The sequence below is a fragment of the Mustela nivalis genome, assembly GCF_964662115.1.
Source record: "Mustela nivalis genome assembly, chromosome: 3".
Taxonomy (NCBI): Eukaryota; Metazoa; Chordata; class Mammalia; order Carnivora; family Mustelidae; genus Mustela; species Mustela nivalis.
This window is the reverse complement of record NC_139022.1, coordinates 84,808,114-84,832,148: the sequence shown is the minus strand read 5'-3', so window position 1 is coordinate 84,832,148 and position 24,035 is coordinate 84,808,114. Positions and strand designations below refer to the sequence as shown.

General features: G+C 39.1%; 2 protein-coding genes and 1 long non-coding RNA gene across 4 annotated transcripts in view; 2 read left to right on the top strand and 1 right to left on the bottom strand.

The window, feature by feature from the left end:
• The first annotated feature begins 328 nt into the window (after nucleotides 1-328).
• Nucleotides 329-13,595, top strand: KGD4 (alpha-ketoglutarate dehydrogenase subunit 4). Its single transcript, XM_082722993.1, has 4 exons — nucleotides 329-532; nucleotides 10,498-10,561; nucleotides 11,947-12,134; nucleotides 12,652-13,595. Exons 1-4 carry the CDS (start codon nucleotides 491-493, stop codon nucleotides 12,667-12,669), a joined length of 312 nt encoding a protein of 103 aa, XP_082579119.1. The 5' UTR covers nucleotides 329-490; the 3' UTR covers nucleotides 12,670-13,595.
• On the bottom strand, nucleotides 13,205-16,934 carry LOC309860681. Its single transcript, XR_014309526.1, has 2 exons — nucleotides 16,787-16,934; nucleotides 13,205-15,153 (listed from the first exon to the last, which is right to left on the bottom strand). It is a non-coding gene; the product is annotated as an uncharacterized lncRNA (long non-coding RNA).
• Nucleotides 16,733-24,035, top strand: part of CDK7 (cyclin dependent kinase 7) — a 34,248-nt gene continuing 26,945 nt past the window's right edge. The window contains exons 1-3 of one of the 2 annotated variants that reach the window (XM_082722985.1): nucleotides 16,733-17,492; nucleotides 17,846-17,905; nucleotides 23,780-23,813. In XM_082722985.1, coding sequence (XP_082579111.1) covers nucleotides 17,427-17,492; nucleotides 17,846-17,905; nucleotides 23,780-23,813 — 160 coding nt within the window. In that variant the 5' untranslated portion in view covers nucleotides 16,733-17,426. The remainder of the gene's footprint in view (nucleotides 17,493-17,845; nucleotides 17,906-23,779; nucleotides 23,814-24,035) is intronic. The other variant, XM_082722986.1, reaches the window with a different exon arrangement.

Below are 24,035 nucleotides of genomic sequence, written 5' to 3'. Positions count from 1 at the left end.
GAGGGACTCCATCCTGGGACTCCATGATCATTACCCCAGCGGAAGGCAGTTGCTTAACCAACTGAGCCACCTAGGTACCCCTAACTCCCAAGTTTCAACAAGACTTTATTTTAGGAAGCCACGTGACTTCATATTTGGCTTCAGGTTAAATTTTGGACACTACTTAAATTAGAATCTGACTATCTGGATAAGGAAATGGCCCTAATTTACTCATAGGTTTATGTGCGAAACACACGGAACACCACAGACCTTCGTCTGCAAAACTGAACAATGGGAAGCACGTGTGGCAATTCCTAGCCGGAAAGCGGGGCGGGGTGGGGCGGGGTCAGGCGCAGAGGGTGGGTTAGCTCCGCCGTGGAGGACGATCCCACCGGATCGCCGGCTCGTCCCTCCTCCGTGACGCCACAGGCAGGGCCCGCCCCCAGCTGCCCTGGACTCCTGTTCTCTCTGCGCCTAGCTAGCGCCCCGGAAGCTGCCCCATCCCGGGGTCATGATGGGCAGCAAGATGGCGTCTGCCAGCAGGGTCGTTCAGGTAAGGAAATTTTGTCGCTTTTTCGCACCGTGAGTGGTAGGGACACTGCTGATTATAGTAAAGGCGCTGGGGAGACAAGGCGGTGGCGGAGGCTGCGCCGTCACCGCGGCCTTGGGTAGCGCCAGCGACGCGGCCCGGGGGTATGTGTGAGAATTGGACCTTGAGCCCACTGGGTCGGGCAGTGAGCCGGGACTATAGCTGAGGCTTCAAGCCATGCTGCAGGACTGCAGTGTGTCAGCAGGTAGGCGCAGAACAGCTGCCCCGTCCCCGGACCATACTCTGCCAGGACCTCCGTAGCCCTCTTAGGAGTCAGCGGGCTAGGCTGCCCTGGCAGTAGTCTGGCCAATCGACGTTTAGCATCGTCTGTGATGTCCCCGGATGAGCCAATCGTAAGGAAGGCGGTAACGGCGAGTGGAAGGAAGCGAACCTTGTATCTGACCCGGTGTCCCTTCAAGGTCTTGGGAATAGCCTGAGAACTGGCCTGTGAGCTGCGAACTCACCCCGGGCCTGTCCTCCCCCACCAATCCCAGCATCTAGTTACTGGCTGGGTGGGGGGAATTGAAAGGGGGAAAGATATTATTTAAGTTTATCTGTAATGTTTTACACGCATTAAAACATGTATGGCTGGTGCTTTCCCAGGCCTTCTGTGGCCAAGCTTTTTTCCCCTTGAGTTTAAATTGGTAGCTTAGAGGAACTTTGTTAATCCACACATCAATTACAAACTCCTGATAGCTTTTGTATTTGCTTCTCCAGCAGTGATGGCTAAATTAAATAGGAGAGGTAAAGTTAATATATAAAGGGACACAACCTGCACATTTGTGGTGGTTTTACACAGCCTGTTTCCTTGTTTCGGTTTGAAAGATAATCCTAGATCCCAGCCTTCAGTCCCATTGCAAGGAATGATCCTCACTTATTCAGTAGGTAGATACTGAGCATTAACTAATTAAAGATTCTGTGAGGACAAGGAGAACCTCTGACAAAGGACTGGTACCCATAATGTATAACCATACATATCCATAATATATATAGCTCAATTTATAAATGGGTTAAAAAGTTGAAACTGCACAAAAGAAGATATAAAAATGAGCAATAAGCATGGGAAAAAATGTTCTACTTAACTCTTGCCAGGAGAATACAAATTAAAGCCAGGAAGTGCCACTGCATCTACTAAAGTTATTAAAATTTTAAGAACTGGCAATACCAAGAGAAACCCTCATTGTTGCTGGTAGAATTATAATTCATATGGCCACTTTGGAAATCTGTTTTGTCAGTCGCTAGTAATTAAACATACCTACCCTGTAACCTAGTAATTTTACTCCTAGGTTTATACCTAAGAGAAATGACTATATCTACAAGAAGACATATAAAAATGATGGAATGGCAAGCATATATATTTGATATATTTGGACTAATGTAAGCAAAAGTGATAATTTATCATTTACAAAATCATTTTGGCTGCATGAGACATGGGAAGAAGGGTAGTTGGATTAATTCAGGGTTTGAGATTTACAAGTGAGGTGAAGATACACCTCACTTGTAAATAAGAAAGGAGATAAAGTCATGGTGGAACCAGTTGACCGCAAAAGGAACAATCAAGGAAATGAAGGGTTTGGTGATGCTTACAGTGAAAAGTAACAGAGAAGAGTTATACACAAAAAGGTTGTGGTTGAAGTTAGATTGTAGGTTAAGATTTTAGGGACAATATAGCTCTGAACTCAGTGAAGAATTAAAAGAACTTTCCAGAAGTAAATACTAAAGTAGAAGGAATATAAAGGTAAATAGGCAACTCAGAAGTTTTGTTAAAGGAAATGGTGCATGAAAAGAGGAAAAGGAAAAAAAATCACAGAAAAAGGAAAAGATTAGACCAATTCAAAGGAAGTCACAGAAGTAGATAAAAACAGGAAGATGCAACTTTTGCATAATAAGTAGTCTCTGAAAAAGTACAAGCAAATAGAACGTCTCAAAATGTATAACTTAATAAAACTTGCTTGATATAAAAGAAGACTTAAAACTATACCTTAGACTTGAGAGAATTAACCAACTGTAGTTGACTAATGGGTATATTCTAGTAGAATCTTGAGGTTTGGTTTTTTTTTTTTTTTTTTTTTTTTTAAGATTTATGTATTTGAGAGAGAGAGAGCACATGTGTGTAAGCACTTACATGGGGGTGGGGGTGGGAAGGCAGAGAGAGAGGGAGACAAGTTGACTTACCACTGAGCCAAGAGCCTGATGCACACAGGGCTGGATCTCAGGACCCTGAGGTCATGACGAGCTGAAACCACGAGTTGGATGCCCCACTGATTAAGCCACCCAGGGGCCCCTGGAATCTTTAGATTTTAAAGGAGAAAAAGAAAAAATTTGGGTGATCCAGGCTACAAGACCAAGCACTTAAAAGAGAATGAAAGTTATCAGAGTTTACAACAATAATAGTTCATAAAGGAGGACATTTGGATAACATATGTAAGGAAGTTAAGGATGGAAAATAATAACCAGAGATGTATCTGGCTACATTGACCTTTAAGTTGTAAAGGCTAAAAACCCTTCTATACCTTCACTAACTCAGGGAATATTGTTCCCTGCAGCCCTTCCTACTAGATCTCCCAGAGAATGAAAGACAACTGAGGAATACTTAGTTGTACTCAGAGTTGTTTCAGCATAGGAAATGGATATGAACATTGAATTATGTGACTGTAAGAACAAGACTGAATAATGGAGATACGGTGAAAGACTTGTTGGTAATACTATTGTTCTGACAGTATAGCTCTAATTCAACTTTTAAAATGGAGGAATAAGGGGGAGAGTATACAAAAGCTGGAATACACCTGCCTCTGGTTATTAACTGGTAGTAAAAGATGGGAAGGAAAGCAGAGAAGCGATCACTATCACCTGCTTTCATTCTTTCTCATAGTAATGTACCAATGGGTAGTATCTCAGAAGGTGGCCATTAAGGGTATTATGTAAAGGTAGTAATGTAAATATAAATGCAAAAAAGCCATAATTTATAATTCTTTCCAAATTAAAAAAAAACACAAGTGAAAGCAATAAAAAAGATACAACAAAGGAATTTATATTTAAATGATCATAAAATGATATGACAAAATATACCCAACTTGTGAGTTATATCTGTAAATGTAAATGATCTGGGGCGCCTGGGTGGCTCAGTGGGTTAAAGCCTCTGCCTTCGCTGAGGTCATGATCCCAGAGTCCTGGGATCGAGCCCCACATTGGGCTCTCTGCTCCACGGGGAGCCTGCTTCCTCCTCTCTGCCTGTCTCTCTGCTTACTTGTGATCTCTCTCTGTCAAATAAATAAATAAAAATCTTTTGAGGAAAAAAAAATGTAAATGATCTAAATCCTTTTTAGAAAATTACTCTCGGGGCGCCTGGGTGGCTCAGTGGATTAAAGCCGCTGCTTTTGGCTCAGGTCATGATTCTGGGGTCCTGGGATCGAGCCCCGAGTTGGGCTCTCTGCTCAGCAGGGAGCCTGCTTCCCTTCCTCTCTTTCTCTCTCTGCCTGCCTCTCTGCCTACTTGTCATCTCTCTCTGTCAAATAAATAAATAAGGTCTTAAAAAAAAAAAAAACAACTTAAAAAAAAATTACTCTCAACTTGGCTAGCAAATACCTATCCAATGCTATGCTATATATGAGGCATACCTCAAACTAAGAGACTTAGAAAGGTAAAAATTAAAAATTAAAAGCTATTTAACTGAACTGTGATAAAGGAGCAAACACAATAGATGGAGAAAAGATAGTCTTTTCAATAAATGTTGTGGAACAACTGGATATTCACTTGGAAAAAATGAATCTAGACACAGACCTTATACCCTTCACAAAAATTGACTCAAAATGGATCGTAGAATTGTATGTAAAATGTAAAACTGTAAAACTAGAAAATAACATAAAAAATGTAGATGATCTTAGGTTTGCCTGAATTTTTTAATTTTTAATTTATTTTTCTAAAGATTTTATTTATTTTGACAGAGAGAAAGTGAGTGTTTGTGCATGTGAGCATAAGCAGGGGAAAGGGCAGAGGCAGGAGTAGAAGCAGGTTCCCTGCTGAACAGGGAACCCTCTGTAGGACTGGATCCCAGGACCCTAAGTTCATGACCTGAACTAAAAGTAGAGGCCCAGTGAAATGAGCCACCCAGGCATCCCTAGATGTGATTTTTTTTTTTTAAGATTTTATTTATTTATTTGACAGAGAGAGATGACAAGTAGGCAGAGAGGCAGGCCGGGGGTGGGGGGCGAAGCAGGCTCCCCGCTAAGCAGAGAGCCCAATGTGGGGTTTGATCCCAGGGCCCTTGAGATCATGACCTGAGCCGAAGGCGGAGGCTTTAACCCACTGAGCCACCCAGACGCCCCTAGATGTGACTTTTTTTTTTTTTTAAATATTTTATTTATTTATTTGACAGAGAGAGAGATCACAAGTAGGCAGAGAGGCAGGCAGAGAGAGAGAGAGGAGGAAGCAGGCTCCCCGCTGAGCAGAGAGCCTGATGCGGGACTCGATCCCAGGACCCTGAGATCATGACCTGAGCCGAAGGCAGCGGCTTAACCCACTGAGCCACCCAGGCACCCTAGATGTGACTTTTTAGATACAACACCAAAGACATGATAACGTGAAAGAAATAATTGATAAGCTGAATGTCATTCAAATTAAAATCTTGTCTACAAAAGACAGTTAAGTTAGTGAGATAACATGCTACAGACAGGGAGAAAATACTTGCAAAAACAACCAATAAAGGACCATTATCCAGATTATACAAAGAACTCCTAAAACTTGGGGCACCTGGGTGGCTCAGTGGGTTAAGCCTCTGCCTTCAGCTCAGGTCATGATCTCAGGGTCCTGGGATCGAGCCCCACATCGGGCTCTCTGCTCAGCGGGAAGTCTGCTTCTTCCTCTCTCTGCCTGCCTCTCTGTTTACTTGTAATTTCTCTGTCAAATAAATAAATAAAATCTTAAAAACAAAAAACAAAAAAACAAAACTCGGGGCACCTGGGTGGCCCAGTGGGTTAAAGCCTCTGCCTTCGGCTCAGGTCAAGATCGGAGGACCTGGGATCAAGCCCTGCTTCCTCTCTCTCTGCCTGCCTTTCTGCCTACTTGTGATCTCTGTCAAATAAATAAATAAAATCTTTGAAAAATAAAAACTCTTAAAACTTAACAAAAGAAAACAACCTGATTTAAAATTGGGTGGGGTGCCTAGGTTGCTCATTCCATTAAATGTCTGGCTCTTGATTTTAGCTCAGGTCTTGACAGGGTCCTGAGTTTGGGTTTGAGCCCTGTGCTGGGCTGTGGGGCCCACTTAAAAACAACAACAACAAAATGGCCAAAAGCCCTGAACAGACTCCTCATCAAAGACAGATCACAGGCATATGTAAAGGTGCTCAATATCATATGTCATCATGGATTTGCAAATTAAAACAGCAAAGAAATATAACTTTATACCTGCTAGAGTGGCCAAAATCCAGAAAATGTGAATACTGCCAAATGCTGGCAAAGATGTAGAACACTAGGCAGTCATTCGCTCCTGCTGAGAATGTAATATGGTACAGCCACTTTGGAAGGCAGTTTGGCAGTTTCTTTAAAAACTTGATATACTTTAATTATATGATAAAAAAAATTGCACTTTGCTGTTTACCCAAATGAGCTGAAAACTTACATTTACATAGAAACCTGCACATGGATATTTATAGCAGCTTTATTCATAATTGTCAAAATTTGGAAGCAACCAAGATATCCTTTAGTAGTAGGTGAATAGATACATAAACTGTGATACATTCAGGCAATGGAATATTATCCAACACTAAAAAGGAATTTGCTATCAAGCCATGAAAAGACATGGAGAAAACTTATATGCATGTTACTGAATGAAAGAAACTGAAAAGACTACTTTATGATTCCAAATATGTGACCTTCTGGAAGAGAAAACTGGAAACAATAAAAAGATCAGTGGTTGCCAGGGGTTAGTTGGGGAGGAAGTGATAAATTGCAAAGGGATCTGATATCTTAATGTAAAAAATGAAGCCAAAATTGCAAAGAATTATACATGCACAAATGAGTACATATAAAACTGACCAAATCTAAAATAAGCTGTATGGACTGTACCAGTGTTGGTTTCCTGGTTTTGATATTGTGCTATAGTTATGTAAGATACTACTGTAGTAGAAACTGAATGAAGTTACCAGGAATTTCCCTGTACATTTTTTGCAACTTCGTATGATTCCATAATTATTTCAGAATTGAAAATTAAAAGAAACAATACCATGCAATACTAAATGAAAACAAGACTTTCTTTCTAACTGGAACAGTGAAAACTTACCCAACTATGCTTTAAAATCAAGATACAGGGTACTGGGTAGCTCAGCTGTTAAGTGTCTACCTTCGGCTCAGGTCATGATCCCAGAGTCCTGGGATGGAGCCCTGCATCAGGCTCCTTGCTCAGCGGAGAGCCTGCTTCTCCCTCTCCCACTCCCCCTGCCTATGTTTCCTCTGTCTGTGTCTCTCTCTGTCAGATAAATAAATAAAATCTTTTTTTTTTAAGATTTTATTTATTTATTTGACAGATCACAAGTAGGCAGAGAGGCAGGCAGAGAGAGAGAGGGGGAAGCAGGCTCCCTGCTGAGCAGAGAGCCCTATAGGGGGGCTCGATCCCAGGATTCTGGGATCATTACCTGAGCCGGAGGCAGAGGCTTTAATCCACTGAGACACCCAGGCGTCCCTAAATAAAATCTTTAAAAATAAAAATCAAGATGTATTAAGGGGAAAAAACTGATAATGTGGGCTGTACTGGAAGGGGGAAAAAAAAGCTATGTTTACTCATCCAAAAAAATAAAAACTATTCAACTAAAAAAAAACTAGGTAAAAAATTTGCAACAGAAAAAGAGTTTATAAGCATACTATATAAAGAACTTATAAGCATAGAAAAATAGGCAAGAGCTGTGAATATCATCTTCACAGGTAAAGAAATGAAAATGCTCTTAACCATATGAAGAGATGAACAGCCTTACTTATAAGATAGCTGATAATGAAAACTACATGGAGATAACATTTTTCCCTACTGAGATTTGATTAAAAATGTACAAGTCAGATAACACAAGTCTTTTGGGAAGGCTGTGTGTAAGCAGGCACTCATTGGGCACTCTAGGATCCAATATGGGAATGTAAAACAGTATAAACTCCGTGAAAGAAAATCTACCAGTACTTCTCAAGATTGGCTTTTTTCTCTTTTGACTCAGCAGTCTCTTTCCGAGGAATCTCACCCACAGATATACTGGCACAGATGCCATGGAAACCCAGAGGAGGAGTTTTAAAATCACACTTTTAAAATCAGGAAAGCTTTTTAGAGGGAAGTGATATTTGATTGTTTTAACAGATCAACAGATGAGGGATATACCTGGGTGGCTCAGTCTGTTAGGGGTTTGCCTTCAGCTCAGGTCATGATACCCAGGGTCTTGGGATTGAGCCCTGTGTCAGGTGTCCTTCTCAGCCAGGAGTCTGCTTCTCCTCCCTCTCCTCGTCTCCTTGTTCATGCTCTCTCTCTTTCACTCCCCTTTGCTCTCTCTCAAATAGATAAATCTTAAAACTTAAAAACAATACCATGCAATACTAAATGAAAACAAGACTTTCTTTCTAACTGGAACAGTGATCTCAGGGTCCTGGGATCGAGCCCCACATGAAAGCACTGACTGAAAAATGGAAGCAGGACAGGACTGAGGATAGATTTCCTGGCATGGAACACAAGCTGTGGATTGAATGGGATGAAATGGCATGATGAATAGGGAACAGAAAAGTACTTCAGAATACCTGGAATAAAAGGTATATAAGGCAGGGGTGCCTGGGTGGCTCAGTAGGTTAAGCCTCTGCCTTTGGCTCAGGTCATGATCTCAGGGTCCTGGGATTGAGCCCCACATCAGGCTCTCTGCTCAGCAGGGAGCCTGCTTCCCCCACCCCCGCCTGCCTCTCTGCTTGCTTGTGATCTCTCTCTCTCTCTGTCAACTAAATAAATAAAATCTTAAAAAAAAAATGTATAAAGGCAGTGGTGGGGATTGAGGCTTGAGAGGTAAGTAGATGCCAAATCAGGATGGGCCTGTGAATGACAAATCTAAGTTTGAAGTTTATCTTGAAAGCTGTTGAACATGTTTAAAACTTTTAAATAGGGTATTGAAAATGGATGGATAAAACATTATTTCAGGAAGCTTGGCTATGAAAAGGAAAAATAGTCACTAGAGGGATAATTGGTTTTTTAAAAATTTTTTATTTAAGGAGGCTCAGTGGGTTAATAAGCCTCTGCCTTCGGCTCAGGTCATGATCTCAGGGTCCAGGGATTGAGCCCTACATAGGTCTTTCTGCTCTGGGGGGGGCCTGCCTCTCTCTGCCTCTGCTTACCTCTCTGCCTGCTTGTGATCTCTGTCAAATAAATAAAATCTTTAAAAAAAAATTTATTTTTATTTAAGTACAGTTGACACACAATGTTACATTAGACTCTTCGTTTTTTAGCATGAAAGACGTGTGTGTACCCTTATACTGTGGGAGACAACTCTATTCTAGCATTTTCTTACAGCAGCACAGTTATGGTGGTGGTTTCAGGCTGGTCCCAACGAACCTATTTACTTCTGTACTCATATAAACTAATATGTAATACATATATACAGTATTTTGCAGATAAACATATCTCACTATCACTAGTTACAGAGCAACTCAGAGATTACTTTAGATGCAAATAATACTGTTCATTAGAGTCTTAGCATTGTGTATTCAGAAAATTTAATATTGAAAGATCCCTTTAAGTTCCTCTATAGCATTATCTGGAATTCTAGGGATAAAACAGTAATACTCTGCAAATATTTGTTATAAAAACAATATTCTAAAAATATTACCGTGGGTATAGCCCTCAGACCAAAAGCACTAACAAAATGTTGAAATTGTTCTTTGTGGGCTTGGGAATTATAGACAGTGTTTTCTTATTTGTGCTTTTTTCCATTTCTTCCAATTATTTTACACAGAACATGTGTTACTTTTGTAATTTTGAAAAAATACTTTCTTTTAAAAATTTTATTTATTTGTCAGAGAGACAGTGAGAGCACAAGCAGGGGCATGGGGGGCAAAGGGAAAAGCAGTCTCCCCACTGAGCACGGAGTCCAAGGCGGAACTGGATTCATGAACCCTGGGATCATGACCTGAGCTGAAGGCAGATGCTTAACCGACTGAACCACCCAGGCATCCCAGAAAAAGTTGTGGTTTTTTTGTTTTGTTTTTGTTTTTTTTTTTTTAGAAAAAGTATTTTCTTAATGACCTAATTTTTAGTATGCTTTTTACCCTATTTTACACTGCTAGATATTGACATAGGAAAACAAACTCAATACAAGTCAGGAAACTTCGAATTCTTACCAGGCAGCAGGGCAGTACATGTCAGCAACATGTGTCATCTATTTCATAGGGTTGTTGTTTTTTTTTTAAAGATTTTATTTATTTATTTGAGAGAGAGAGCAAGTAAGAGAGAGCATGAGAGGGGAGAAGGTCAGAGGGAGAAGTGGGCTCCCTGCGGAGCGGGAGCCCTATGTGGTACTTGATCCCGGGATTCTGGGATCATGACCTGGGCCGAAGGCAGTTGCTTAACCAGCTAAGCCACCCAGGTGCCTCCATAGGGTTGTTTTTGAGGTCAGTTGATAGTATAGTAAAATATAAGTAAAGTATAAATATAAAGTATAAAATAAATAATATAAAGTATAGTAAAATATAAGTTAAGTGTAAAGTCTAAAGTTACTATGAAGAGCAGATAAGATAAATTAATAGTTTATAGACCAGCTCTCCTGGTTGGGGAAGAGTAAAATAGTAAGATTTAAAGTTGCTGTGAAATACTAAGTTTATTTTAACAAAGGTATCTGTGAAGCTCAGTAGGTGATTTCTTTTATAGTTAATAGTTTTAGTGCTTCATCTTTTTTTTCCATGTATTTTAATTTTTCCTTTAGGTAGTCAAGCCACATACTCCATTAATAAGATTCCCTGACAGAAGAGACAATCCTAAACCTAATGGTAAGTTATACTTCAGATTTTTAAAATACATATATATGTACAAGCATTTTTATATATGAATATGCTATTATAGGCATTCTTACTCATTTTAAAATCCATGAGACCATTGTAGCTTAGATCACAGTGGTCTGCTAGGTTTTATGCAAGTAGAAATTAACTTCATATTACCTCCATTTAAAAAGGTGGTGACTCAACAGAAATGTCTCTGAATTTTTTTTTTTTAAGATTTTATTTATTTATTTGACAGAGAGAGATCACAACTAGGCAGAGAGGCAGGCAGAGAGAGAGAGGAAAGCAGGCTCTCTGCTGAGCAGAGACCCCGATGCGGGACTCGATCCCAGACCCTGAGATCATGACCTGAGCCGAAGGCAGCGGCTCAATCCACTGAGCCACCCAGGCACCCTGTCTCTGAATTTTTAAGGATATTGATTTTATAAAGGGAAATTTTTGTTCTTTCCTTTCTTCTGTCCTTGAAAAGACTATCCCATGCTTACATTGGAGAGATTGTGAGGAACAGTAGCCATTCCTATATTTTTCTCCCAACTGACCTTCTTTTCTTTCATTCACTCATTTACTCATTCACTCAATAGATGAAGACTGCCTTAGCCCTGAGCAATCATTGCCTATAAAGTAACTCAAGATTCTGAACACGTTGTTCTCCTCTTTTCTGTCCATTTTACCCAGTCCTTTGTCCCTGTTGTTTTTTTTAATTCCAGTAGAGTTAATTTACAGTGCCCAATATAGTGATTCAACAACTCTATACATTACTCAGTAATCATTATTCTTGTCCCTGTTTTTATTATAAGATATTTGATCTTCGATTCAGGGAAGAGCTTAACAAGTTTTATAAGGATATATCTCTCTCTCTATATATATATAGATATATATGCATAGATATATATAAAGATATATCTATATCTATATCTATATTTTAAAGATTTTATTTATTTGACAGAGAGCACAAATGGGGGAGTGGGAGAGGGAGAAGCATGCTTCCCACTGTGCAGGGATCCCAGGCCCCTGGGATCATGACCTGAGCCAAAGGCAATTGCTTAACCAACTGAACCATCCAGGCACCCCTTATAGGGATATTTTTAATTATAAATGCCAGCATTTGACAAAATTCAGGTTATGAGATTATCTATATGGGTTGAACTTCACTACCTAGAAGTTTTATTATTTTACAAACTTGTTTTAGTAATTCATTCGCTTAAGCCTACCTCCTTATTTAAAATGAACTTTACCCAACTAAGTTACTCAGTAATACCTGTTAGAATTACACTTAGCACTTGAAGAATGACTTGCTTACTCAATAATAGATAACTCAAAATAGTATTTTAAGATACCTGAACAATTTATTTCTCTAATTATATATTTTTTTTCAGTATCAGAAGTTTTGAGATCAGCTGGACTACCATCTCACTCTTCTTCAATTTCACAGCATTCTAAAGGAAGTAAATCACCAGATTTGCTGATGCATCAGGGTCCACCAGATACTGCAGAAATAATAAAAACATTACCTCAGAAATACAGAAGGAAACTTGTATCTCAAGAAGAAATTGAATTTATCCAAGTATGTCATTGCTCTTTATTTTAGTACTATCAAAACATGAACATTTTTGGCTTTTGGAATTTCATAGGCTGATTTTCTTGCTCTTCCATCACCTTGTGATGGTGGGTCAATAACTAAGACCAAGATAGTCAGGCCCGGACTATGAGAAGTAAACCATGTACAAGCCCTCAGTAGAGATACATGAAGGGATATATGTGTGGAAGTATAATATGGAAAGTAGTAATAACCGTAATACATGAAAGAAGCTCATTAGAGTCCTTGGTAACTTTTCAGTGTGAAGGGCTGCTGAGACCAAGAAATTTGAGGCCCACCAATCAGGGTCAACCTTGAGTCCTTTCCAGATCAGAAATTGTTTATAACATTGATAGGAGTGCCTAAGAGAAATGAAAAATTGAAATTGTTTTTTTAAACCCTAAAGGTCATTTGCTTAAAGTGGTGTAAATTTGTATAGTGACCATGAAAACATTTCTTCTGTAAATATAACACCTAATTTTTTGCTTTGTTTTTTCCTTTTTAGCGTGGAGGTCCGGAATAATCACTGACAGTGTGGCTGCTATTTGTCATCAGACAAAAAAATAGTCTTTACAATAAAGACTGTCCAAAAATCCAAAATGGCACATGAGAAATTATATAGCAAACAACTTGAATACTCTGCAAAAAGAAAAAAAATGAAATATAGAAAATTTAGATGGACAGTTGTATCTTCTAATATATGTATCTTGGTCAGCTTCTGCAAAAGCTTACCTAATTGTTTATATGCTTATTAAAGTATACATTTTTAAATGTTAGCCTATTAATTTACTTTCAGTTATCAAGTATTTCCAGTGTTGGAGCTATTAAAAGTACACAGTATCTAGTAAACTATCACAGGTTTTTATCAGAGAGAATTGCTGCTTGGGAAGTGATTTTCCTGAAATTGGATGAGGATCAATGCAAGAATTACTCCATTATTTGTTCTTAGTTTTCTTAACTTTTTTCCATTCACAGAGTTACTGGAGTATAACTAGTTTAAAAAGCATATCCTACACTAAGTAATAAAAATATAGTCAAGGTAAAACAGGTGACTTTGTGGTATTAAAACTAGGAGTTAAGACAAAAGATTATTTGTAACCTATATTCAGAAGAAAGTGCCAGAGTTTAAAATGGAAAATATGGGATCAAAATAAATATAAACCTAGGAATAGATGTTTGATTAGACATTGCAACTTACTGTATTATTAGGGCTGTTAAGAAAGTCTCATTCTTTGATTACTTTTACTGTTTTGTCATCATGTGTGCAAATTCTGAAAACCACTAACTTTCTCAAACTTAAATGTCTGAAAGTCTCATAAAATCAACCTAAATATTTGCCTTATTAAGGCAATTTATGAAATTTTAATAGGGTCTTAGAGTGCCAACGGTATGTATTATTGTGAAAGTAAAGCCTCACAAAGCTAAATAAATTTTCTTCCATACCTTGAATGATTTCTAGAATATGCTTTAAGGAAGTCATTCCTAATAGTAAGGGTAGCTCATGGGTATTAGAGTCGAATTGTTGTTGAGTATTGCTCATTTACCTGTAGACTAAGCTTTGTTTTTTTTGTTTGTTTTGTTATTTTTTTGTTTTTGTTTTGTCTTTTTGCTATTCCATAGTTTATCTGCTTCTCCTATGAGTTCTCTGTTGTGACCAGTATAAATGTTGCCCAAGTTGAATATGAGATAGGTGTTTGGTACTAGAAATAAGCTGTTCTGGTGACTCAGAAAAACAATGTGATTGATGATTTTTCTGTTATCATTTAAAAACTTACTTGGAATATATTCTTTAAAGTTAGCCCTATTTTCTTTTTTTCCCCTTAATTTTTACATTTCAGTTCCAGGAAAACAAGGTCAGTTTTTTTTGCTTTCCGAAACAAAGTTGGTTCAGATAATGAAGAGTGATTTCTGTGATTCTGTGGGCCAGCAGTCAGAAGCCCCATACTAGAACTGTCTGAAGGCCATCTTTGCTATAGCTCCAGCCATGAATGTCACAAAGAAAAAAGTTATCACTTTTACAGAATTTATGAGCACAAGTATGGCAAAAAGGCATGCTCAGTGGGAATTGGTGTCATAAGGTGAGCTCCCAAAGAAGATGGTATAGAAGGAATTCTGGCTTAGCTTTTTTTTTTTTTTTTTTAAAGATTTTATTTATTTATTTGACAGAGAGATCACAAGTAGGCAGAGAAGCAGGCAGAGAGAGGGGAGGAAGCAGGCTCCCCGCTGAGCAGAGAGCCCAATGCGGGGCTCGATCCCAGGACCCTGAGATCATGACCTGAGCCGAAGGCAGCGGCTTAACCCACTGAGCCACCCAGGTGCCCTGGCTTAGCTTTAAATAAATAGCCTGTATTTTCATTTAGGAGATAAAACATATATAACCATCCACAAATTGCTGAACTTGTTCAAGCTTCAGATTTCCTCCCTAATGCTATACAATATGATAGGATCCATTCGTGCATTGTGTATTACTTTTTTTTCCACTTTTATTTATCAGAGCACAAGCAGGGGAGTGGCAGGCAGAGACAGAGGGAGAAGCAGGCTTCCCACTGAGGAAGGAGACTGATGTGGCTCTGGATCCCAGGATCCTAGAATCATGTCCTGAGCTGAAGGCAAACACTTAACTTGACTTAACCATCCCGGTGTCCCTATGGTGTTATTACTTTGTAGCAAATCAAAACTTAATGACTGAAAACTCAAAATTTGGCTAAAAACAATAATCACTTAACAGGTATGGATTTTTTATCTCTGGGTATGGATTTCTGGAGCAGTTTGGCTGGACAGCTCTCCGTGTCTTTCAGGAGGTTGTAATCAGAGACCAGCTGGGGCTGCAATTATTGAAGGCTTGACTGGAGCTAGATGATTTACCTCCAGGGTGACTCACTCACATGACTGCCAAGTTGATGATGGCTGTTGGCCAGAGGTCCTAGTTCTTCCCCATGTAGACCTCTTCACAGGGCTACCTGATTGAACTCTTACATGAAGCCTGACTTCACCCAACGCACATGATCTAAGCATGCAAGGCAGAAGAAGCATGCCTTTTATGATCTACTTAAAAGTTAGATGAACTCAGTTCTGACATATTCTACAGGTCACACAGAACAGTCTGTTTCACTGTGGGAATAAACTACATAAGTGCATTGATACCAGAAGGAAAGATTTCATTGGGGCCATCTTGAAAGCTGGCTGTTGCTAATACCTGCAAGTGCTATGTAAACTGGATAATGCTTTACAGATGCTGAATGGCATTTTATACATACAGTGACCTACTGAACCGTGACTTTTACCTAAATAACTCCCTTTTTTACCGTACTTAAAATGTCCCCACATAGGAATTTACTTAGCAGCATAGTATAATGCAGTGATTATCAATTCATATGCCATGATACACTTTAGAACTTCTAGCCTCACAAGTGTACCATGACATTTAGCTCACTATTTAGCTTATTCCTGCTACAAGTAAAGTTAGTTTACTGTTAAAGTGATAACTTTTGGAAGCAACTTTGACCTGAGTTCTATGATACCATGTATCATTAGGTATATCTTGACACAAGAGATAAATGGTAAAAGGATGGCGTTTTGTGTAGTCTATGATAATTTTGCCTATGAACGTAACAACTCAGTAAAAACCCAGTGACAAAGAGCTGGAAGGTGACCAGTAATAGTTATGTGATAGCTAAGGAACAGAACTGGCAGTTTTCTAAGGGTTTTGAAAATGTAAAACATTTCAGCCTTGCAGCAACCCAATGGGCAGTCCTATTACAAATGAGGAAACTAGGAATAAAAACGTTAAATATTTTGCCCAAGTAATAAATCTAGTGACTGAATACTTGTGAGGCTAGTATTCAAAAGCAAGTAGTCTAGATCTAGAGCAAGAATTCAATCCTTACTCTGTTATTACCTTGACTAAACTATGAACCTTAGTATTCTGATGCCTTCTTCACAAATGAAGCAAATGAATATTGTTATCTCTTAGAAACATAAAATGCTTAAGCTCAAAACTTTAGAATTACCAGTTTTTTCCTCCATAACCCATATGCAGTCTGTCAGCAAATCCTATTGGCTAGAAGCCAAATCTTACATAGCTATCTAGATAACTGCAACAATTCTTTCACTGGCCTTCCTTTTTTTGCTCTCTAAATCTATGTTGTGGTCTCTAAAAACAGCCATAGTGAACTTTCTAAAACATTAAGTCAGATCATACCACTTTGCTGAAAACTACAATGGCATATATGTATATATGATTTTTTTTATTTTTTTTTTTTTGCAGTGGCTTTTCAGTGATGTCTTTTAACACTTTTAAACTGAAGTCCTACCTTAACCCCTTTCCCTACTTTATAATCGCTGTAGCACTTAATACTATGTATCATAACGTATTTTATTTCTTTCCGTTGGAAAGCATGGATCTTTGTCTTTTTCCCTGCCGATTTCTCAGTCTGCAACAGAGCCAGGCACATAGTAAGTGCTCAATATACATTCGATAAGTGAGTTATGTGTGTAACGTGTTAATATGCATGAAAACTGATGATCCTCAAAGTTGAGTACTGCTCAAAATTAACACTTAACTGAGCACTTACAAAGTCTTAACTTTCTGAGTGTTTTATTTAGTCATCACAACCAGTTATGATGTAGCTTATTATTACCATTTTATAGAGTAGAAAACTGACGGCCAGAATTCTGTTCCACGGCACGGAATTCTTCAGTTGACTTGGATTTTGTTTCCCGGGGAGTCCTTCAACAAAGAACTGAATTGAGAAAGCGTTTTGACCAGCCCGGAAGAACTGGGCTCTCTTCTAAGTAACCGGCGATTGCGACGCTAAGCGTCCATAGCAACCATCGCGACGGACGCCCTTGACCAAGAACCAGACAGCGAGATCAGGGATAAGGTCAAGTCTTCCACACTCAGACACACCTATTAAATCCCGAACTCAGAACATTATATCAGAACGCTGACCTGTCCCCATACTGAAGGGAATACCTGTGTTAAAACGGTAACATAGTCAACCGCGAAAACACACCGCTTCCGGCACCAACAGACTACGGCGTGACAGGGCGGGGACGGCGCAGAAAAGCAACGAACCCTGCCCCGCGCAGCTTCCGTAGGGCGGGCTCTAGCCGGACTTACTCGGCAGCGCCCAAGCCCAAACCGGAAGTGGGGCGGAGCTCATAAAGCGCCGGCTCTCACTCAACGGAAGTGGCTGTTGGAGGTATTTAGGTAGCTTTAAATTCCTGGTGTCGCGGAAGCTTGCCCTTTTCAGTTGGAGCCGAGTTTTCGTGCGACGAATGGCGGTGGACGTGAAGTCGCGAGCAAAGCGTTATGAGAAACTGGACTTCCTCGGGGAGGGACAGGTGAGGCTCTCGGGTGGGATTCGCAGGGCTCTGAACGGAGAACGCCAGGCCGCCTCACACCCTCACAGATTTTCTGGTGGGGTTGAGAGGACTGACCTGGCTACTTCTTTTTGGACGAGACTGCCCAGACGCACCTGCTGCCCGCGTGTTTACCCTGGAGGGCATCCCCTACGCGGCTCTGTCCTTTCTGAAGGATCGACTGGAATGGGAAGTGGCCTGCCTCACCGCGTTCCACGCCGCCGCGAATCCGCTCCAAGAACCCCGAGGTCTTTGCTTCTCCAGATCTGAAGAAGTAAAAAGGCAAACACAAAAAAGCTCCCACAAGCTTAGATTATTTCTGTTTTTCTCTCTAGTTTGCCACGGTTTACAAGGCCAGAGACAAGAACACCAACCAGATTGTCGCCATTAAGAAAGTGAGTTACTGTCTTATTTTTCCTTCAGTCTCTGAAGATATCTGTATGTATGAGCTGATGCCTGGGCTCTGTACGACACTTGGCCGTGCTCTGCTAATGAGATATTTATGTCATTTTCAGAGAAAACGGAGTTTATTAATGTCTTGTGTTCTAGGATGGAACTCGGGTTGAATTAGTTTTGTTGTTGATGTTCCATTAATTGGAATGGAAATGAGGAGGAAGCTATATATTATGTTTGCTTTATAACTTCAGACGTAGGCAAGGGGAGCAAGTACCCATCTGCTGGTTCCTCAGAGCTGTTTAATGCCGTGATCTTCCCAGGTCACGGTTTCTGCCACACCGCATCCGTCATGTGTATCATCTGCATTTTCTGTGTACAGATTTTCCTTGAAAGGCTTTCATGAGCATTAACATTGATGTGCCTTTTAAAAAAATGAATTTAGTAACTTTTTTATTTGCATTCATTCAAGAAACTTGGGTCGTATGTAGCTAATTTTTTACATGTCAGGCATCTTCACTTACGTTCTTTTCATTTAGCCCTCCATATAGGCATATGAAGTAGGGAAAATATCCTGATTTTACACTTGAGATACCTGAGACTAAGAGAGATTGAGTAGTTGTCAAAATGACACAGATACTAATGGCTAAAACTAGCATTTAAATCCAGGTGTTTTGCTGCCGGGTTGCTTGTTCTTTCCTGTGCTGCTGAAGTCAATAATCCTCTCAGAGGTTTTTTGTCATACCTCAAGGTCTCTTGGTGGGGTAGGTGACCTCCACCTCCTCCTTTTATTTATTTATTTATTTATTTATTTATTTGTCAGAGAAAGTGGGACAGAGAGTGCACACAGGGAAGCAGCAGGCAGTGGGGCAAGCTGGCTCTTCCAGGAGCAGGGAGCACCACGTGGGGATCCATTCTAGGACCCTGGGATAAATACCTGAATTGAAGGCAGAGGCGTAACCTAGTGAGCCACCCAGGTGTCCTCCTTATTGTTCCTGTTGCCATTTGAATCTGTTTTCTTCTTCAAAATTCCTAACTCCTTTGAAGCCTCAATTTAGACATTATCTAGTCTTTCTGCTATAAAGTTTTACACGTATTTACTAACACGTTTAATTTTACAAAAAATGAATTTTCTGTATTTTTTTCACCTATTGTATCTTGGAATTTTAAATTATGTTTAGAGGGATAGGGTGCCTGGATGGCTCAGTGGGTTAAGCGTCTGCCTTCCACTTGGGTCATTGTCTCAGGGTCCTGGGATCAAGCCTTACATCTGGCTCCCTGCTCAGTAGAGAGCCTGCTTCCCCCTCTCTCTCTGCCTGCTACTCTGCCTACTAGTGGTCTCTTTGTCGAATAAAATTTTTAAAATTTAAAAAAAAGCACGTTTAGAGGTAAGTGGAATATTTAATTTCTTTTGAAATTTATAAAAAATAAATTATCATTGACGTCTACCTCATCTTTTTAAAAAGATCATACTCAATTTATCATTCCCCATTTATTTAACGAATCCTCTATTGGTGGCTTTTGAGATTATTTCTCTCAGTGCCTGGCTGGCTGCCCATCCACCCCCACATATGTAAATATTCTTTTACAGTTTGTCTTTCTGAATCAACATTAATTTTTTTTATTTTTTTAAAGATTTTATTTATTTATTTGACAGAGATAGATCACAAGTAGACAAAAAAAAGGAGGAAGCAGGGTCCCCGCTGAGCAGAGAGCCTGATGCAGGGCTCCATCCCACCACCCTGGGATCCTGATGTGAGCCCAAGGCAGAGGTTTTAACCCACTGAGCCACCCAGGCGCCCTCAACATTATTTTTTTTTTAAAGATTTTATTTATTTATTTGACAGAGAGATCACAAGTAGGCAGAGCAGCAGGCAGAGAAGGGGGAAGCATGCTCCCCGCTGAGCAGAGAGCCCATTGAGGGGCTCCATCCCAGGACCCTGCCATCATGACCAGAGCTGAAGGCAGAGGTTTAACCCACTGAGCCACCCAGGTGCCCCCTGAATCAGCATGATTGCTGAAATCTTCTACATGCATACATGTAGATATGGTTTATTTCTGATCATTAGTGATTAGATTCCATCGTATAATTACACTTAAATTTGTCTGTCAAAATCTTGTTGATGTACACTTAGGCTATTTTGTTGTTGTTTTTTAAAGATTTTATTTATTTATTTGACAGAGAGAGATCACAAGTAGGCAGAGAGAGAGAGAGAAGAGGAAGCAGGCTCCCTGCAGAGCAGACAGCCCAGATGTGGGGCTCGATCCCAGGACCCTGGGATCATGACCTGAGCTGAAGGCAGCGGCTTAACCCACTGAGCTACTCAGGCGCCCTATTTTGTTGTTATTTTTTTATGTTTTCCCTTAGTATAGTCCTACAGAGATGCCTATTCATGTCAGTTTCTTTTCTTTTTTTTTTTTTTTTTTTAAAGATTTTATTTATTTATTTGACAGAGAGAGATCACAAGTAGGCAGAGAGGCAGGCAGAGAGAGAGAGAGGAGGAAGCAGGCTCCCTGCTGAGCAGAGAGCCCGATGCGGGACTCGATCCCAGGACTCTGAGATCATGACCTGAGCCGAAGGCAGCGGCTTAACCCACTGAGCCACCCAGGCACCCTCATGTCAGTTTCTTTAAAGAATATATCCATATTTGAAACCATCTGAATTATTGCTGTTTTAGGGCACATAACAGCATCACCCTCACCACATATTGTCACATTGCTCTTCAAAGTGGTTGGAACAGTTTAACCTCCCTCCACATTCTTACCATGTTTGTATTGTCAGATTTTACAACATTTTTCAATTACCTGGGTCAAAATTGGTATATGATTGTTTCAATTAATATTCCTCTGAATACCAGTGAGATTGATCATCTTTTCTTAGATTTATTGGCTTTTTAGGTTTTTTTTTTCTACCAGTTTTTCTGTTAGGGTGCTTAAATATTTTTCTTCCTGTGGATTAGTGGAATTCTTTATTATATTCTGAACATTAATCGTCAGAAATTTGCAGTGCAGGTATCCTCTCCTAGTCTTTGGCTAGACTATGTTTATATATGGTGTCTTCTGGGGCACAGAAATTTATAGTTCTGTTGAGTTTATCCATTTTTTTTTCCCTTTATGGGTTTCCTTTTTATGTGCTTGCCTACGTCCAGGTTATTAAGGGTTCTATTTTCTAAAAATTTAAAGCATTGCTGTTCACATTTAGGTCTTTATTTTATCTGGAATTAATTTTTCTATTTTGTGTAGTAGGGTGATCCAGTATTTTTTTCCTTGCTGTCCCAGCATTATGGATCGTCTGTCCTTTTCCTGGTGGGTTGTAACGCCAAGTTTTGCCTTTAGTTGTAATCTGAGTTCCAGTACATACTTGGATCCATTTCGGGACACACTATTTTTTTTTCCATTAGTTGATTTTTTTTTTTTCCAATCCCTGCTCAGATGCTATAGTGTATTTAATTACTACTGTCTTTCAAAACCCTTGAAATCTGATAAGTTAAGCATACCTGTTTTTCTTCAAAATTATCTTGGCTACTTTATCTGCCACTTGGGAAATTTCAAACAATCAAGAGAATTATATATGAACTAGGTATTACATACTGCTATGGCATTATTATTAATTTTGTTAAGAATGAAAATGGCAGGGCACCTGGGTGGCTCAATTGGTTAAGCAACTACCTTCGGCTCAGGTATGATCCCAGAGTCTTGGGATTGAGACCTGCATGGGGCTCTCAGCTCCACAGGGAGTCTGCTTCTCCCCTCTCATGCTATCTCTCACTGTCTCTCTCACAAATAAATTTAAAAATAAATAAATAAATAAATAAATAAATAAGGTGTGGGCGCCAGGGTGGCTTAGTGGGTTAAGCCTCTGCCTTCGGCTCAGGTCATGATCTCAGGGTCCTGGGATCGAGGCCTGCACTAAAAGTATATGCACCTCTATGAAAACATCGGGCTCTCTACTCAGCGGGGAGCCTGCTTCCCCCCTCCCTCTGCTTGCCTCTCTGCGTACTTGTGATCTCTTTCTCTGTGTCAAATAAATAAAATCTTTAAAAAAAAAAAAGTATGAGGATGGCATATTGAATATGTAAGAAAATGTCCATGTTTTAGAGATGCCTACTTAAGTACATGGGGATGAAATGACATGAAATCTGAGGTTTGTTTTATTCAGCAGAAAGGGGAGGATGAATAATGAAGTGTGGTGAAATATTGATAGTTGTTTAATCTGGGTAATGAAGTAGATGGCTTCCTGAAACCAATGTATTTTTATTGTGTTTACAAAATGTAAAAAATTTTTTAATTGTTCTTAGATCCTTTTCCATGTAAAATTTAGAATGAGTTTGTCAGTGTTCTTTAAAAAATGCTGTTGAGCTTTAGATTTGATTGCATTGAACTTAAAGAAAATTGACGTATATATGATTTCTGAGTCCTGCTATCCATGAGTGTGTTTATTTTGGTCTCATTTTAAGCATGTTTTTATATCATTTTATTACTTAGTTTTGGAAAGCTTTGCACATCTTTTGTTAAATTTATTGCTGAGTGCCTTATATTTTTTAGTGCTATAGTATTTTACCTTTAAGTAAAAAGTTGTGTTTGTAGTATACAGTTGGAAGATATATTTATATATTTACATCTTTTAATCTATTTTTATCATTACCAAGATTCTTATTTTTTAAATTTTATTTCTAGCATACCTAACATGATGTGTTACATTGGTTTCAGGTGTACAGTACAGTAATTCAGCAAGTCTATATATTAGTGCTCATCATGATGTATAGTCTTAATCCTCTTCAGCTATTTCCCCCAACCTCCCACAGCCTCCCCTCTGATAGCCACCTGTTCTCTCTAGTTAACGGTTTCTTGGTTGTCTCTTTTTTCTTTGTTAGTTTGTTTTGTTTCTTAATTTCCACATAGGAATGAATCATAGGGTATTGTCTTTCCCTTATTTCACTTAATGTTATACCCTCTAGATCCATCCATGTTGTCACAAATGGCAAGATTTCGTTCTTTTTTGTGGCTGAGTAATATTCTATTTTAATATTCTGTTTGCTTTTGTTAATAATGCTGCAGTATACATAGAGGGGCATATAGCTTTTAAATTAGTGTTTTTGTATTCTTTGGGTAAATACTCAGTAGGGGAATTACTGGATCATATGGTAATTATCTTTTTAGTTTTTTGAGGAACCTCCATACCGTTTTCCACAGTGGGTGCACCATTTTGCATTTAGCTGGGGGATATTTTTAAAGGTAGAATAGCTGTGTTTTTCCAGAAGTAATTGTTTTGGGCTTTTTTTTTTAATTACATGTAGTCATTGTATAAAGCAGTGAGTAGGAGACTGGTGTAAGCCTAAACCTATTAGTGCAATTTTTTTTGCTTTTTTTGTTTTGTTATGTATATTAATGGTAACAACAGTTTAACCATTTTTTGTATCCATCATAATTTGTAATTTTTCTTCTTGGGAAAATGTGTTCCCTAAGAACATGTTATTGGGCATATTAAACATGTTATTTTATGTTTGTATGTCATATATTTCCTCCCAAGTAGGCCAACTTGAAGTGATTTTTGTTGTTGTTTATTAGTCAGTATGCCCTCAGTAACTTTTCCACATTTAATCTTGCAGAGATAAAGGAGGCATTTATTTTCTTAATTCCATTACTTGAATGTAACTCAAAAACTTAAGGGGCAAGACATGATAGGTACTTGGTCCTTTCTTATATTGTTAATTTTGCCTTTCAGATTCATGATTTCCCACTCGCTTCTTGCTTACTGGCCACATATAAGTTGCTACATATTCTTGTTGTGGCTAAGTTTTTGAAGTATTTATATGTTATGCACTAAGTCTAAATAACACATTTTTAATGTGTTTGGGTTTTTCCCCCCCCACCAGATTAAACTTGGACATAGATCAGAAGCTAAAGATGGTGAGTACTCAATATAATCTGACAGAACAGGAAAAGTTTTTATTCTCACTAAGGAAGTTAGCAACGTATCTGTTTTGAGCGGTTTAGATAGGGTTATTGCAGGGTGCTAGAAGAGTAAACTTAGCATGGAGAATCAGGATAGAGACAGGACGTTTGTGATACCCACCATTTGGATGTTAAGAGGCATATAACCAAGTCATCTGAGTAAATGTAAGGCAACAA